The 16,075-nt window shown below is 35.1% G+C and overlaps 2 protein-coding genes across 6 annotated transcripts; both read left to right on the top strand.

Moving 5' to 3' along the window:
• The first annotated feature begins 1,306 nt into the window (after nucleotides 1-1,306).
• Nucleotides 1,307-6,307, top strand: LOC110709964 (cleavage and polyadenylation specificity factor subunit 6-like). Of its 3 annotated transcripts, none has more exons than XR_002509078.1 (3): nucleotides 1,307-1,736; nucleotides 2,674-4,772; nucleotides 5,371-6,307. XR_002509078.1 is itself a non-coding variant. In XM_021888224.1 (2 exons), exon 2 carries the CDS (start codon nucleotides 2,716-2,718, stop codon nucleotides 4,615-4,617), a length of 1,902 nt encoding a protein of 633 aa, XP_021743916.1. In that variant the 5' UTR covers nucleotides 1,309-1,682; nucleotides 2,674-2,715; the 3' UTR covers nucleotides 4,618-4,993. The 3 variants fall into 3 exon arrangements, 1 of the variants encoding a protein (XP_021743916.1); XR_002509074.1 differs by having other exon boundaries at nucleotides 1,309-1,682; XM_021888224.1 differs by lacking the exon at nucleotides 5,371-6,307 and having other exon boundaries at nucleotides 1,309-1,682; nucleotides 2,674-4,993.
• A 5,994-nt stretch (nucleotides 6,308-12,301) lies between these two features.
• Nucleotides 12,302-15,546, top strand: LOC110709978 (protein TIC 20-I, chloroplastic-like). Of its 3 annotated transcripts, none has more exons than XM_021888244.1 (3): nucleotides 12,302-12,615; nucleotides 13,464-13,704; nucleotides 14,547-15,546. In XM_021888244.1, the coding sequence occupies exons 2-3, from the start codon at nucleotides 13,545-13,547 to the stop codon at nucleotides 15,185-15,187; spliced, it is 801 nt and encodes a 266-aa protein (XP_021743936.1). In that variant the 5' UTR covers nucleotides 12,302-12,615; nucleotides 13,464-13,544; the 3' UTR covers nucleotides 15,188-15,546. The 3 variants fall into 3 exon arrangements, with proteins under 3 accessions (XP_021743936.1, XP_021743944.1, XP_021743931.1); XM_021888252.1 differs by having other exon boundaries at nucleotides 12,303-12,615; nucleotides 13,542-13,704; XM_021888239.1 differs by having other exon boundaries at nucleotides 12,308-12,615; nucleotides 13,537-13,704.
• The last annotated feature ends 529 nt before the right edge of the window (nucleotides 15,547-16,075 follow it).

Here is a 16,075-nt window from a genome sequence, read left to right on the forward strand (position 1 = left end):
GTTAAATTTCTGTAATTATGTTTAAAAACATCTAATTTAATAGTTTCAATCACCTATAATCAATTTCCATCAATATACATTAATTTATAAACCTAGGGTTTTCAATTTGGGGCTTTTTGATTCAAAAACTAAATCTGAAAATTATATACATAATAATCATAATCAAACATAATAAAAAAATCATCACAAAACCCAAAAATATTGATTGAATCAAGGCTAGAATAATTTAAAACAAAAGAAGAGTTTTTTTTTTTTTGTTGAACCACACGCACAAGGGGGAGGGAGGACGCCTGCCACCGTCGGCGAGTGCTGGTGGTGGTTGGCCGGTGATGGTGGTGGCAGCCGGCCACCTATGCATGGTGTGTGTGTGTGTCTTGTGATGTGAGAAGAGGGGAGGGGGAAAAATTAAAAGAGAGAGAAAATAAGAGGAGAGAGAGAGAGAGAGTTTACCTTTGAGTATTTTCCACCTTGGGCAAAATTTAACTTGCTTATAAGATGGGTATTTATACCTCTCTCTAAAACCCTCCTAAGCTTAAATTCTCTTTCTACCCTTAATGATCCCTTCTCCTATTCAAAATGGTCATTTGACTTCTTAAAAATTCCATTGACTTTAAAACTTCCTTTTATAAAATCTTATGCCCCAAAATTTCTAAATCATGAAATAAAATATTTTCAAAACTATTAAAATAAATAAAAATGGACCTTTTATTAAAATAATTCTTTTTAAATTAGTAAAATACCATAAATAATTCATTTTGAATTATTTAAATACTTTATGAAATACAGATTTAAATTAAAATACGTATAAAAATACGGGGTATTACATCATCCATTCAAATACTTCGTATTAATCTTCCGAATTCATGACAATTCGTTGATTGTACCTTTTCTTCTCTTACTCCAATCCCATAGATTAGAGTTTACCCCGTTTGACCGTTTCATGTTAAGTAGCTTTGTTACAATGATAGCTCAATTCTACTTTCCTCTACAAAAACAAATTACCGTTTTAGATTGTATGTTTAATGAGAAGCTAAGAGGTTTTCATGTTGTTTAGGTCTTTTGAATACAAGTATTTTCAATACTAGATTTATTTGTTGTTGTATAGAGCAAACAAATCTCAACATAACTGTTTACCAAACAATAATTCTCCCATTCTTTTGAATATCGTACTCTATTTTGTGATGCCGGTTTGAACCAGTCACATCTCTTTTGATATGTTTTCACCCTTGCTGAGTCTCTTTCTATATCCTCATATGCATAACTTCATCAACCTATATATATAAATATAACTTTATGTCTTTATTTCTAACTTAATAGAATTAAAATAGAAACATGAAAAATATTCAAAAGACAGAGAGAATACACTATATACCAAGTATCGAGTAAAATATACTTACAGAGTATGAATCTACGTATCCTTATACGGATTAAGCTTATCTTTTTAGGCCCCGTAGAAAGACAATGACAAAATGAAAAGAGATTTGACTGTAGATATTCTCCAAAAAAAAGAAAAAAAAAAAGACCCGTAAAAAAGAAAACGAAAAAATAAACATTAGGAAGAAACTAGCGAAAGAGAAAGCCCACCAATTGATTTGTCTGACTCAGGGAGCTGCTCAGAGCCTGACTACCGGAGACACCCAATAACATACAGAAAACGAGTACATAAATTGATTAATCAAAAGGTATAATCGTTTCTGTTGATTTCTTATATTGATAATCCTTTTCAATCATAATTGGTTAGTAAATCATCTTAATTTTTAATTAAAGTTTTGATTTTTTTTTTCTTTCTAATATATATTAAGTTGCTTCCTGTTCTTTGAATATTTTTAATCATTGGGTTTTGTGTATTTATTTGGATCTGTGTTTTAATTGGTTGAAATTATGACTTGATTTGTAGAGCGGTAGGAGATTTGATGATTATGTGACCTGGGTATGATGTTGTTACTTATGATTTGTGATCTGAAGAAGTGGGTAGTTGTTAGATTTGTTTTTGATGCTATATGTTATGGTGGGTCGATCAGATTTTGGCTATTGCTTTGAAGGTTTTGGTTTGGATGAAGAAATTTGCTTGTTTTGCTATATCGATGTTTGTATTTCTACTTGTTTCATGAGTTTTGATTGTGTTTTGTTGATTGAGTTAGATCTCGATGATTTTCTGTTTAGTTGATGATTTAAGAGTTGGATTTGCTTGATTTCGCTCCTTTTTAAGATTTATTCACACAATCACACATGCTTGTTTGTTTGTATGATATTTGGGATTGTATTACTCAACTGGCCATGAATGGTTGATTGGTTTTGTGATTTGCTTTAAGCATTTGATTGCTAGAAAAGGAATATATGCTGAATTGAAATGCATGGCTTTTCTGATTTTACTTGTGCTGATACTAGTGGAGTTTGCTGAAATGGAGCCTCATTTCCCTTATTTCAGACTTTCAGTTCTTTATCTTGTCAGGCAGTGATTTGTGGCTTTTTATTTTGGTTGATGCTCGCCTTAATGTCTAACGAGTGCAAGCGATTCATGTTCTTCATTGGTTTGGTATAGATAGAGCATCGCATGTGAGATTTCAGTCACGTTGAACCTATGAGAGAACATATTGCTTTTCTATGTGGATAGTAAGTTAATATTGTGACAGTCTAATTAAATCTTCACTGTATTTTTATTTGTAAATTTAGGTAGGATACCATCTTAGCATTGTTGCTATAAAATAGACTTAGATGGATCCAGCTGCTGAAGAACAAATAGATTATGGTGATGAGGAATATGGAGGTGCTCAAAAGCTACAATATCAGGGTAGTGGAGCTATTCCAGCTCTAGCAGACGAGGAGATGATAGGAGAAGATGATGATTATGAGGATCTTTATGATGGGGTCAATGTTGGAGAGGGTTTCTTGCAATTTCATCGGTCTGAGGCACAAGGTCCTCCTAATAATAATGTAGGAAATGGTGGTATCCAAACTCAAACCTTTAATACCCCTCAACCTAGACAAGAAGCTGGTGTATCTCATAATCTGGGAAATTCCGGGGTTGCTTCTGATGGAAGACTCCAAAATGCAAGTCTTGGTGTTAAAGAACTAGAAATGGGATCTTCTAATCATATTAGTGGGGCTTTGGGGCCAGAAAAGAGAATTCATGATACTGCTTCTGGGAATATGGAGTTCCAAGGTTCGGCCCCTATTGCTCAAAATACTACAGGTAGTGTTCCAGACATTAGTAAAGCTACTAATCACGTAAGTGGGGGTCCAAGTGCTTCCCAAGGGATTGTATATAATCAGATGTCGGCAAATGCAAACATGAATATGGACCATATGATGGTCAATGACAATATCATCCGGCCACAAATGGATAACGGTCCAACCATGTTGTTTGTGGGTGAGATACATTGGTGGACCACTGATGCGGAGCTTGAAAGTGTATTGTCTCATTATGGAAAGGTCAAGGACATAAAATTTTTTGACGAAAGAGCAAGTGGAAAATCAAAAGGTTACTGCCAAGTTGAGTTTTATGATGCTTCTGCTGCTGCTGCATGCAAAGAGGGAATGAATGGACACAATTTCAATGGACGGGCATGTGTAGTGGCTTTTGCTTCACCCCAAACTTTGAAGCAGATGGGAGCTGCCTATGCAAGCAAGAACCCACAGCAGCCTCAGTCTCAGCCTCAGGGAAGAAGAAATGTAACTGAGGGCGCTGGAAGAGGTGGTGGGATGAACTTATCAGCTGGTGAGGGAGGAAGAGGTTTTGGAAGAGGTGGATGGGGACGAGGAGGACAGGGTGCTGCTGCTAGGGGTCCTGGTGGTTCAGGGCCAAGGGGAAGAGGACCTATGGGCCCCAAGAATGGCCTTGGGAATGTTGGTGGAATGGGTGGTGCTGCTATGGGCAATTTCGGGCAAGGTCTTGGAAACCCTGGATTTGGGGGTCCAGGTGGAGGAATGATGCATCCTCAAGCCATGATGGGTCCTGGATTTGATCCATCATATATGGGCCGAGGAGCTGGGTATGGAGGCTTTTCTGGCCCTGCCTTTCCTGGAATGATGCCTCCCTTTCCATCTGTTAATCCTATGGGTATTTCTGGTGTGGCTCCTCATGTTAACCCTGCCTTTTTTGGCCGTGGTATGACACCAAATGGAATGGGGATGATGGGTAGCACTGGAATGGAAGGACATCCCGGGGGGATGTGGGCTGATCCTGCTATGGGTGGATGGGCTGGGGAAGAACATGGGCAGAAGACAAGAGAGTCAAGTTATGGTGGTGATGATGGTGCTTCTGACTATAGATTTGGGGAGGAAAACCCTGAAAAGAGTTCTAGGACAAATGCTGCCCCTCGAGAAAAGGAAAGAGCTTCTGAGCGTGACTGGTCTGGAAACTCTGAGAGGAGATATCGTGATGAGAGAGAGCAAGATTATGATAGACCTGATAGAGAACGCAGGCATAGAAAAGACAAGGATGGCTATAGAGATCATCGTCGAAAGGAACGTGATTCGGGTTATGAGGATGATTGGGACAGGGGACAGTCTTCGTCAAGATCTAGGAGCAGGTCCCGGGCTATTCCAGAAGATGGTCACAGGTCCAGGTCAAGGGATGTTGATTATGGGAAGAGGAGACGTGCTCCATCAGAGTAATTGGTTATCTTCACATGTATGTACTGTCAAATGTGGCCGTCATCAATCTTCATGTTTGCTATCACATGGTCTCCTTCTTACTGCAGTTTTCTGATTTTGGCCAAGCTTTCTAGGTTCCTGCTTGTTGCAGCTGTTCTGGATTTTCACTACCAAAAGTAAGTACGGTATTAACTTAAGGCAGAATAAGGGAAAAGAAATTATTCCTTCCCATTTTGCTCACTAATGGACATCACTAGATGCCGTATGCCTGTGTCTAATATACTTTTGAATTTGAACATTTAGCTTGATTAGTGTAACAGTGTGAATCTTATTTGCTGGTTGGTCTCTAAACTCACCAGCCAAATTATTATGATTTTGTGTCATTCAGTTTGCTCAAGATATCACATCTTTTAGTGAGACTATAGAATCCTTCATGACTGCCTGGTAGTCATCATGTGTTGTGATGACTTATGAGTAGACTACCTTGTCATCAGTTTCAGCTGTTGTCTGAATTCCATTACATGTGTCCAACATCTGTGCATACCACTTTTTTTGTGCTTCTGCCATTTTGTGGTTGTGGATGAAATTATGTGTGGTCGTTATAATTCCTATGGTATCAAGTTCAGTGTTGGTTTATGGATATGATTCTAATTCTTCTTAAAGTTGTTTGGTGCAATGGTCGATGCTTAAGCATGCTGAATGTTAGTGGTAGATTACAGTATGCTGTGTTTCTTTGACATGTTTTGACTTAAAAATTTTGGTCATATTATTCAGGGAGCACTCTTTGCTTCGTGATTGAATCAGCCTATGTTGATTATCCAGAGAAAGATGTTTTATGGCTGCCTGCAGTAAATTCCTCTATAATGGCCTTCCATGTTTTCAGAGGAGCTTTTATGATTGTGCTTGAAGAATGTGTCTTTAAGGGAAAATATTATTAACTGTTTATAACTAAAATGCTACAGATTTGCAATCAAATTTGTGAAGTGTAATCATTTTCTTGTAACTTTTAATGTACTCTTGTATGGCTGCTATTAGTGCACGTCACTTTGTATCTGTAGATATAACTTAGGAGAGTCATAGCTTTTTGTTGTAAATGATTCCTGTAAGGCTTAACAACTTGTTTCTGTAAACAAGGGTGGCTATTTTTCAAGAACCACCCTTCTGATGTATACTGGTGCTTCTAAATTTTGTAAACTTGGGTGACACCAGTACACATTGATGACCAAATTCGAGATAGCAGCATATTCCAGAGGCAGTGTAGCTTGCATGGGTTAATTTTTCATTTAACCCATGTAAAGAAGTCTGGTTCTTGGCTTTTAGTCTGACCTGCCTTTCTTGCGCTTGGAGCAGGTCTTATGCATATTAATTGTAGTTTCTCATTTTTCTTTTTAGGATAGAGTGATAGACTAGCTTGTAAATTTACTGATGCAGTTTAGTGAGGATTTTTTTTTATTTTTTTTATACCCTCACTTCAGCTGTTAGCAGTTTACCACACAACAGAAACTAGGTTTTTATTTTATTTTATTTGAAACAAAACTAGGTTATTCTTCATCTTTTGTACATAGGATTCACTTTATTTTTGAATAGTTCTGTAAAATTGTGTACAGGTATATTCTTTGTACCGACATTTTAAACATTGGCGGGCCTGGAGACATGAAATATTTCATCTAATTTGTCTATATAATCCATTCCAAGTAGTATTAGATTGGAAGTACATTATGCAGTTTGGCCAATTTGGCATAAAAATTGTGTTTGCTATTATCGATGCAGTTTAGCTGTTCTGACCTTCAGTCGTTTAAGCTGCTGTTTGGCAGTTTAATAAACCTGCCTTGGTATCACCTCTATGGTATTGAGACTGTTGATTTTATAAAAATTGTGATCATTGGGCAATCAATAAGTTCAGTGATGTGTTACTCTAGCAGTCTAACTCAAGTGCTTGTGTTGGACATGAGTCCGTAGCAGAGTGTTAATTTGCCCATTCTATGAATTTGTTGTATTCTAACTCAAGTGCTTGGGTTGGATGTGAGTCCGTACCCGAGTGTGAATTTGGGCATTCTATTACTCCCTCTATTCTCAAATAATTGAAACACTTTCTTTTTCGTTTATTCCTGAATAATTGACATATTATATAAAATAACTAACCAAATTTGAGGTTTATATTTTAATAATCCCCACCCCCACACAAACAATTCTTAAACTCAGCGCCATTTTAATGTGTCAATTAAATGGGAACAAAATTTGCCAATTACTATTGCGTATTAATGTTATTTTAAAAATTACTACTGCGAATTAAAAAACTTGTAAATTACTCTTGTAATTTTTTTTTAAAAATTGATTTTACTATCAGACTCCACATAAGACCATCTATGATGTCACTACCCCTTAACCCACGTTTAATTCTTGGTTAACCATTTACACGACCCAAAAAAAAAAAAAAAAAAAAAAAAACCTTTTGAAATTTCTATCCTTCTTAAACCGTCCATGGTCTCTCCATATAATTTGAGATCTTTTCATCTATGAGGAGTATGACTACTTGGAGATATCCCATAGTAATATTTAGTTCATCTACTTATTTATAACCAAGAAAGTATTAGATTGAACCAATTTATAAATTTATCCTTTGCTAATCTGTAGGATAGACAACAGCTTAAAAAGAACAAGAAAGAATAATCATACTAATGTAATGTGAATTATACTCATAGGTAACTCTAAAAATTCACATTCGAAGATCATTCAAAAAATAGTATCTGATTCAACATATTTGGACCTCATAGTTTCACAAAAAAATTTCTTACAAGTTGCAAAACCTATAAAAGAAATATCTCTCATGTGTTAAACACCCCCATATTTCAACCAACTCATGGTTATGGTCTTATGGAAATAAATTCTAGCACAAATTATGGTGTTTCAACTATCTTCTTGAGAGATTATTAATTACTATGAAAAGTTTGAAAATAACTGTTGTAATATAAGGGTGTCTAGAACAAACAGTCAACAAAAATGAACAATGGAAGAGAAAATAAAACTCAAAAAATTTCGGTATGGCGTGCTAATAATCACTGACTTGAAAACGAAATCCGGCGCAATCGAGATGCACAATTGTATTCGCCGGTAAGTTTCCTAAGGTTACACACACCACTCCCACACAAAGACACTTTTTGGTGGGAGGTTGGAGACTAGTAAACTTATGCCCAAAGAGAGAATTTTGTTTGGCTTAGTGTGTTTTATGATTGTAGTAATTTGATTTTTCAATCATGAAAATATATAATGAACGATGGGATAATCAAGAGTTGAAGAATCCAAAGAGACAAAGCCTTAATAAAAAATAAAGGTGGGTTAACAACCCCTTAAAACATCCCATTAATTATGGGTGTCAAGAGGGAGTTACAGAGGAAGAGGAAGAGGAAGAGGAAGAGGAAGAGAAAGATTCGTTGGTAAGCTCCGCCCGCTAGGGCTAACAAACGACAAAAATCAACTTTGCACTCGTGCCCGGTCGGATAGACTCCGCTCGACCGAACGCCCGGACGTATTAAAAAACACTTGTACTCGCGCCCGGTTGAGCGAGCTTCACCCGATCAGGTGAGAGGTCGACTACCTTTCCTCTTTTCACTCCAACAATAACTACTAATCCTACATAAAAAAAAATGATCACCATGATTAATAATCGTCCATAGGAGACTATCAAAATTCTTATAAAGATAAATGGTACTCCTACTACTCCACTTCCATTATGCGGTACTCTATAAACTCTAATTGACCTTACTCACTTGGTCTTAAGTTAAACCGGAATTTTCACGTACATCTACTTTACAACATGGAAATTTAAACGATCTCAACTAGACTTTCAATTGTAAAGAAATGCTACTCACCTTTTGTTTTTTTATAAGGACCCATATATAGAGAAAATTCATCCACTTTCAATTTCACAACGAACTAAGTTGTCATGCTAAAATACAGTTTAAGCCTCCATTAGAACAGCTTAATGAAGAGATTTGATATTACAAAATACCATCACATTTTAAATATTTTCTGTCAAAAAAAAAAAAAGAAAAAAAAAAACAGATTTTAAATATCCTTGAGCAATCATTGCAAGTGGCATAAATAAACAACAAAACATTTAAGTACTACAAAAATCAAAGTGGCTAACAACTTGTAAGTTCACAAAAGGCTTGATTATACTCGCGATTCTACGAAGTGTGAACTTCCTTAATTAGATAGTCAATGGAAACTATTCACTTATTCAAGCAAAGGATATACAAATGGCTTTCATTTACCCTCATTTGAATTACTGTTAAAGCATTAGAGGATAACAATCCAAGCACAACATAAACCAAATAAACTTAGTTAACTATGACGAGCATGTTAAGCATGAGCTTTCTTGCCCTTTGCCACTCAACAATGTTGCTTTCTCAAAATAAACTTGAAGGTTTGAGTCTTTAATAGTTGACTTTCTTAATCTACGATCGAGCAAGGTTATACACCTCAAAAACCCTATTACTAAGGTCTATTTTGACGCCAACAATTTTGAATAGGAATTAAGAATAATGAGGTTTAAACCCTCAACCTCTTATAACAAAGATAGACTATTCAACAATCTAAACCAATTATTAACTATATTATTAATATATAAAAAAAATATCATATAAGTGCAAAGCACAAGGTTTAATTAAAAATAATAATAATTAATACTAAAAGAATAACTCAATTTTGATTTGACAATGACAATTACAGTTTTGAAAAGCCTTTAAAATAATTTATCGATTGCATGTCTACAACAGTAGCAATCCGTGACATCGTCCGAGCTACCGTACTCACTAGTTCAATGGTAATAAAGAGTCATATTATGAGCATATACAATGTATATAGATTACAAAAATCGAGTGCAATGTAACAAAAAAGCATTATCCCAAACTAATCACTATCATTCCTGAACATTATGCTTTGGTAATTAAATCCTTCCTCTACTCAGACATACTTGCTGCCAGCTGCCATTGTTTGATTGTGTGTCTTAGTCTCTTAGAAGAGATGGTGTGTCTTCATGACCTTGAGACCATATATCACAAGCACCACGAAAACAGTCATTACACCCAACTCGATAACACCATTCCTAACACATACACAAATAAATATATTAGTTGTTGAACCGTACCAAATAACAATATTATTAATAATAAAAAATAATAGTAATACTAAAAAGAAAAAAACAAATTTACTGGGATTAAATCTATGCCTTTCGGGGTTTCAAATGTTAGAATCTAAATCACTAATTGTGTTAAGCCAATGATACAGAAACCAACCATTGCCAAAGCATTAATCCTACAAAATTAAGTTTGATTAATTATAATAAAAATAAGGAATTATTAGGCAATCTATACTTAGTATTTAAAAACACAAACTACAAATCTATACTAAAGCCACATGTCACCATAATTATTCTTATGCGACAAATCAGTTATCACGTAATATTATAAAAAATAAATGATAAATCAAACAATGAATAAAAAACTTATGCTTGAGGTTTTACTTTGGGTCTCTAAAAGAGAGACTTAGTAGCACATACAGAAAAATACGTATGCAATTAGATATAAAATATGAAACTTTTTACATTATGTGAAACAAATTACATTAAAATTCTAAATTAACAAAATACGTAACACTATATATGTATTACAAAAGTGTTTAAATTTATTAATTAAAATTAATAATCTTATTTAAATAATTTTTTAGAACTAATCTTATTTATCTATTTAATTTAAATTTAAATCAAAAAAATTAATTTTGAAAGAAATAATCAACTTTTAATAAAATAAATTTTAATTAAAATAATTTTTTTTCATAAGAAGTAAATTTATGATAATCATACATAATATATATATATATATATATATATATATATATATATATTATATGAAAAATAAATTATGTTAATTTTAGCATGATCTATATTTAGTGGTGGTATTTATAGGCTTTTGGATAAAGTAATTCCTATGAATTTAATCCAGAATCACTAAATTTGCATTAACAAATGACCAATTCTATAGGAGGTTTCCTATAACTTCGCAACTCCGTATACCTTATAAAACAATTCTAACAACTTTTTTCTTTTAACTATATCAATCTCACATACTTCTTACATCTTGCACATCATATCTTTGATTCATCTTAGACCTTGGAGCATTCATTTGTAAACTTTGTCTTAGGAAAAATGGCTAAGAAAGGTGCTGCTTTAGTATTTTTCGCTCTTTTAGGACTAGCCTTCGTCGAGGCAGCTATTATCCCCAAAACAACAACTGCCCCTAGCCCAAGTGAAGATATTGGTAATGAAGGCGGTGATGTTGGTTCTCCTTCAAATGGATTTGCCGAGGCAGGCCCCGTTGGTGGGCCTGTTCCGGTTGGGATGTTTCCAGACACTCCAACTGACCCCTCCATGGACGGGTCATCACCTACTAAGAAGAATGGTGCATCCAATCTTGAGGCGTCTACCATTGTCGGGGTCACATTAGTTGGTTTTTCGTTGTTCTATTTTTAAGTTGGCTTTATGTAAATAATTTTGTAAAAATTATTGTGAAGGTAATGGCCGAATTGCATGGTAAGATAGATGTACTACTTTTGATCTTTAGGGCTATGCGTAATAAAATTCTTTATGTTTGTTCCTTATCTGTATTACATGGAGTACAAGTTTACAAGAAAATTCATCTTCGATATTCTACAATCTATACAGCTTAGAATTGCAAATGTTTATGTATGGGTAATGTTATGGAAAAATTGTCAAAAAGAGCACAACCTTTGGCTGATCATCCAAAAATAAAACGACATTTTTATTATTCTAAAATAAATTAACCTTTGACATACATTTGCTCAAAATAAAATGTATGTAACTGGTTGACAACATATTTAATAGCTTAATTGTGACATGTGTCGCAATGTGATTGGAAGCTTTTTTATCTTTCTTATTAACATGTTTCAGTTTAATAGCCCCTTTCCTTGACAACCCCCACCCCGTCAACAACTCCCCCTCCCCGTCAATACTCAATAGCCCCTTCCCTGACAACCCCCAACTCAAACCCTCCCCCTCTCTCGCCGAGCGCTCTCCTTTTCCTAAAGCAATTAAAAATATACTATTAGTATTAAAGTTATAATTTTTTTTAGGATCTTGCTAATGAACGCCCCTTGGACGTAGATAAGCATCTAAAATATTTCCTAAAGTGGTTTTAATTTGGGAATGCTTGCTAAAATTATGCGTTGATCGGTGTAACTAATTTTTATTGTAATTTGATATTTTTACTTTTGGTTATCTTATCTAATGCCCCGGGGCATTTGTTAGCTTTTACCTTTTATTAATAATGTACGAGTGTTATATTAATCATACGAAATATTAGCTTTTATGACATGTACTTAGACATTTAAATACAATCACGTTTTTCACAAATTAAAGTTATTCAATTAAAGTTACTATAAATATTGTTAATGTCACTTTCAAATTGACCATCTTTCAATAAAAATAATAATATTTTGCATAAAATAATACTCCCTCTGTCCCTATTTTTTTTTTGCCCCATTTGACTGTGCACGGCCTCCAAGACGCGTATTAAAATGTTTATATCTTTATTTCCATACGCGTAAAAATTATAAAAACGTGATATTAATAAAAAATACAATGAGACGAATTTAATGAGACCACTAAGGAGTAAATTATCTTTTATAGATTAACGTTAATTTATAGTCAAAGTTTTCAAAGTTTGACCCAAGAAATAGCAATGGGACAAAAATAAAGGGACAGAGTGTCGTTTTTTTTAAAAAAAAAATAAAAAAAAAATCCCAAAGTTGGCTAACCCGTGTTCGAGTTCGAGTTCGAGTTCGATCTCATTCTCGGAGTCCTATCCCCAATCTCACCATTATCACCATGTATGCTGCTGCTTTCCGAAAACCCTAACTACCGCTTACATTCTTCTTCCTCCTTCTTCTACTTCACTATTCATCGTCTTCATTAACCTCCATTTCTATACTCTTCTCACACTGGTAACTGACCTCACTCTCTCTACTCTAATTTCAGCTGATTTTTTACTTTCAATGTCAATTAGGGTTTTCATTCTTAGTGTGTAATTAAAACCTAATTCTATTTCTCAATAATTTCTATTCTTACGATGTTTACAACTTTTATGTGGTCGAAATTACCACACTTTTTGCAATTGTATTCAACTTCTGAATTTTAATATTAATTTATGTAATTCAATTAGCAAAGCTGGAATTTTTTTTATTGTGTGCAAGTTCAAGTAGGTGGGTGGTTTTTTTTGGGCTCAAATTCGTTCTTGGGTGGTTCAAGAAACATATTTTGCTTGACATTGGAGCTGAAATTCTGCAAAATGCTGTAAATTTTCCAATTCTATAGATGTTTGAGAGTATTGATGGGTAGATAAAAAGTTTCTATCAACAATGGATAATTTATCTGTTATTTGGTTTCCGAACTAATTCTTGAAACGTATGATTAGTTTTTGATTAAAGTCCTTCCTCGCTTGGGAACTATTCTTATACCAAGACAAGAATGTCATGCTGCCTTTGTAGTTGAAGCTTTGTTTGTTCGTTGGGACTTGATGAATTGTCAATTTGTCTGCTTGTTTTATGAAATATCAATTTTCCATGAATGGAATGATGTGTTGTTATCGTTATGTGTAAATTGAAAATGTTAACAAAGAATGGGAATCCTGGAAATTGAGACTCGATGAAGTGTAGATTAAACCTTTTAGTCGACAATTGTTGCATTTCTGTAGGCGCGCGCTCTTGTCAGTGTAATTTGTCATTCATAATGTTACTTCAGCTTTGTCATTTTACGACCCTTTTAATCCTCAGACTGATATTTTTCATCTCAGTCTTCTCTAGGTGTCCAGTTCCTTAATTGATGTTTGAAATGTTCTGTTTTGGGTGCTTAAACTTATGAACTAGGTCAGAGAATGATCATAAATGGATGCAGTATGAATTTCAGAACATATAAGCCTATTTCCTGTAATGCTTCCTGGCCAAGACCTGCTCCTTTACCTGCAAAGGCTGCGTTAACCAATATCAGAGCTCTATGTCGACCAACCAAGGGGCTGAAATTGAATCATCCTACAGGTATATAATTTTGTTCTTGTTTCCCGAGTTTGGTTTTCCTTTCAACAATACTTCTGAATTTTTGGTAGTCATCAGATTGCATCTGGGAACTCACATTTCATTTCAAATACTAGAAATTTGTTTTCCAGAATTTTGATTCTACAATTAATTAGGCAATGAAAATTTTCAATTCTTTCTCTTTCCACAATATGATTTCCCTTGGTCATGTGAACAATGTCTGCACTGCTTCCGCCCACATTGCTGTTTTGCTTGCTTCTGCATCGTCAACTGTATTTAGTGAATAGAGGAACATCAGGTTCTAGCTTTGATAAAAGATGGAGTAGTTGGTGGTGATTGCAGTGAGGGTGGAGGAGATGGGATGGAGAGATAATGGCGTTTAGGAGAGGAGAGGAGAGGAGAGGGGAGGGAGAGTGCGTTTTGTTGTGCAGTAGGTTTGAGAAGTGGGCTTGTAGAGAAAAGATAGAGCAGTTGAGGGGTATTGTAATTTCAAATGACAGGGTAATGATTTTAATTTCAAATCCATCATATAATGGGCTTTTCACACTGTGCTTGGCATTGGGACAATTCTAGATTCTAAGTTCATCATCTAAACACATCATCAAGGTATTTGGTGGCTTAGACATGCAATAAAACTACGTAGTATACAAAGTTATGCTGAGAGAATCTTATCTCATGTGTTGAGGGTTGCTAGTGCCCGGTAAAAGAATCCAACAGGTTCTAATCATGGTCCATATATGTGTTTTCAGATACAATTTGTTGTTTGTGGTGCTAACCGATCATACTCACTGCTTGGTCATTTGTTATTTCCGATTTTGACATCTTTATCCATCGATAAATGGCAGGTTTTTCATTGTCTTCTCATCTTTCAGCTTCATCGACTCCTCTCTTGGGTGGAGAGCATGGTGGGTTGTCACACACTATTCCTCTGTTACCTAAAAGGAGAGGACACTCCATGGCACCCCGAGCAGCAAAGGATGTTCCTTATAGTTTCCGCTTTCCTCAGATGATGAAGAAGCCTCGATGGTGGTGGAGAACCCTAGCCTGCCTTCCTTATCTGATGCCTTTGCATGAGACCTGGATGTATGCAGAAACAGCTTATCATCTTCATCCCTTTCTTGAGGACCTTGAGTTTCTAACATACCCTTTCCTCCGATCTATTGGGAGGCTGCCACCCTGGTTTTTCATGGCATATTTCTTTGTTGCTTACCTCGGGATCGTGAGGAGAAAAGAGTGGCCCCACTTCTTCAGGTTTCATGTTGTGATGGGAATGTTGCTCGAGATAGCTTTGCAGGTTATTGGTACTGTCAGCCGTTGGATGCCTCAAGCAGTTTACTGGGGCAAGTTTGGCATGCATTTTTGGACAGCTGTGGCATTTGGTTACTTGTTCACCGTGCTGGAGTGTATTAGGTGTGCTCTTGCGGGGATGTATGCTGATGTTCCCTTTGTGTGCGATGCTGCATACATCCAAATTCCATATGATTAATTAGGTCTTTTTTCTGTGGATGAAGTGTTCTGCAAATGTGGAGCATACTTGAGCAGCTTGTTTAGACTTTAGAGAGCATATCATGAAAGGACTAAACGCTCTCATCTGTTTAAGGTGTTTTTTTTTTTTGTGTCCTGCTCCCCTGTTGTCATATTTAATTTGTAGAATGCAGAAAGGCCATATTTTTCTGTCTAGAATGCGTATTGTAGCCTTGTAGGAATTTGAGAGTTGCTTGAATTTGTGCATAGTGCACGTTTGATTTTTATACTGTCTAGTGACTAGAATCGTGAATTTAAGCACTGTGTAGCTTTGTGCAAATGAAACTCTGATAATTTCGTTATTGGCTGGTTTTGTTTATACCTGGCTTACTGGCTATTCCTAATTGCATTCGCTGGAATGTTTACAATTTGGCCTGAAGTTGTACTTCAGGTTCTTATGTCATTTAAAATAAAACTTACAGTATTATAATTTATAAGGTATTTTCTCGTAATAAACTATTATAAAAAGGTGCTATTTCACTTATTTGATGTTTTAAAAGGTTTGTCACAAATTTTCCGCAAAATTCAATCATAATACTTGTGTGAAGATCAATAATCATGACATTGATGAGGATCACTTGAAAACGCTGGAGTCTAAATTTTGCAACTTTGGTTGGACTCCAACTGTCTTTGATCTTCTAGAAAATTGGAAGATTTTTTTTTTTTTTTTTTTTAATATTTTTTTAGCTAATGTACCAATTCCTTTTACCCTAAACCATTAAGCCTCACGAATTACTCACTATTAATCAAAATACGTTGTATCTCGTAGCTTTAACTTGCCACTTCCCCCCATACTATTATGTTAGAAAATTTACCTCGTAGCTTTAACCTTTCAATTTGCCACTTAGCC

The sequence above is a fragment of the Chenopodium quinoa genome, unplaced genomic scaffold (genome assembly GCF_001683475.1).
Source record: "Chenopodium quinoa cultivar QQ74 unplaced genomic scaffold, ASM168347v1, whole genome shotgun sequence".
Lineage (NCBI taxonomy): Eukaryota > Viridiplantae > Streptophyta > Magnoliopsida > Caryophyllales > Amaranthaceae > Chenopodium > Chenopodium quinoa.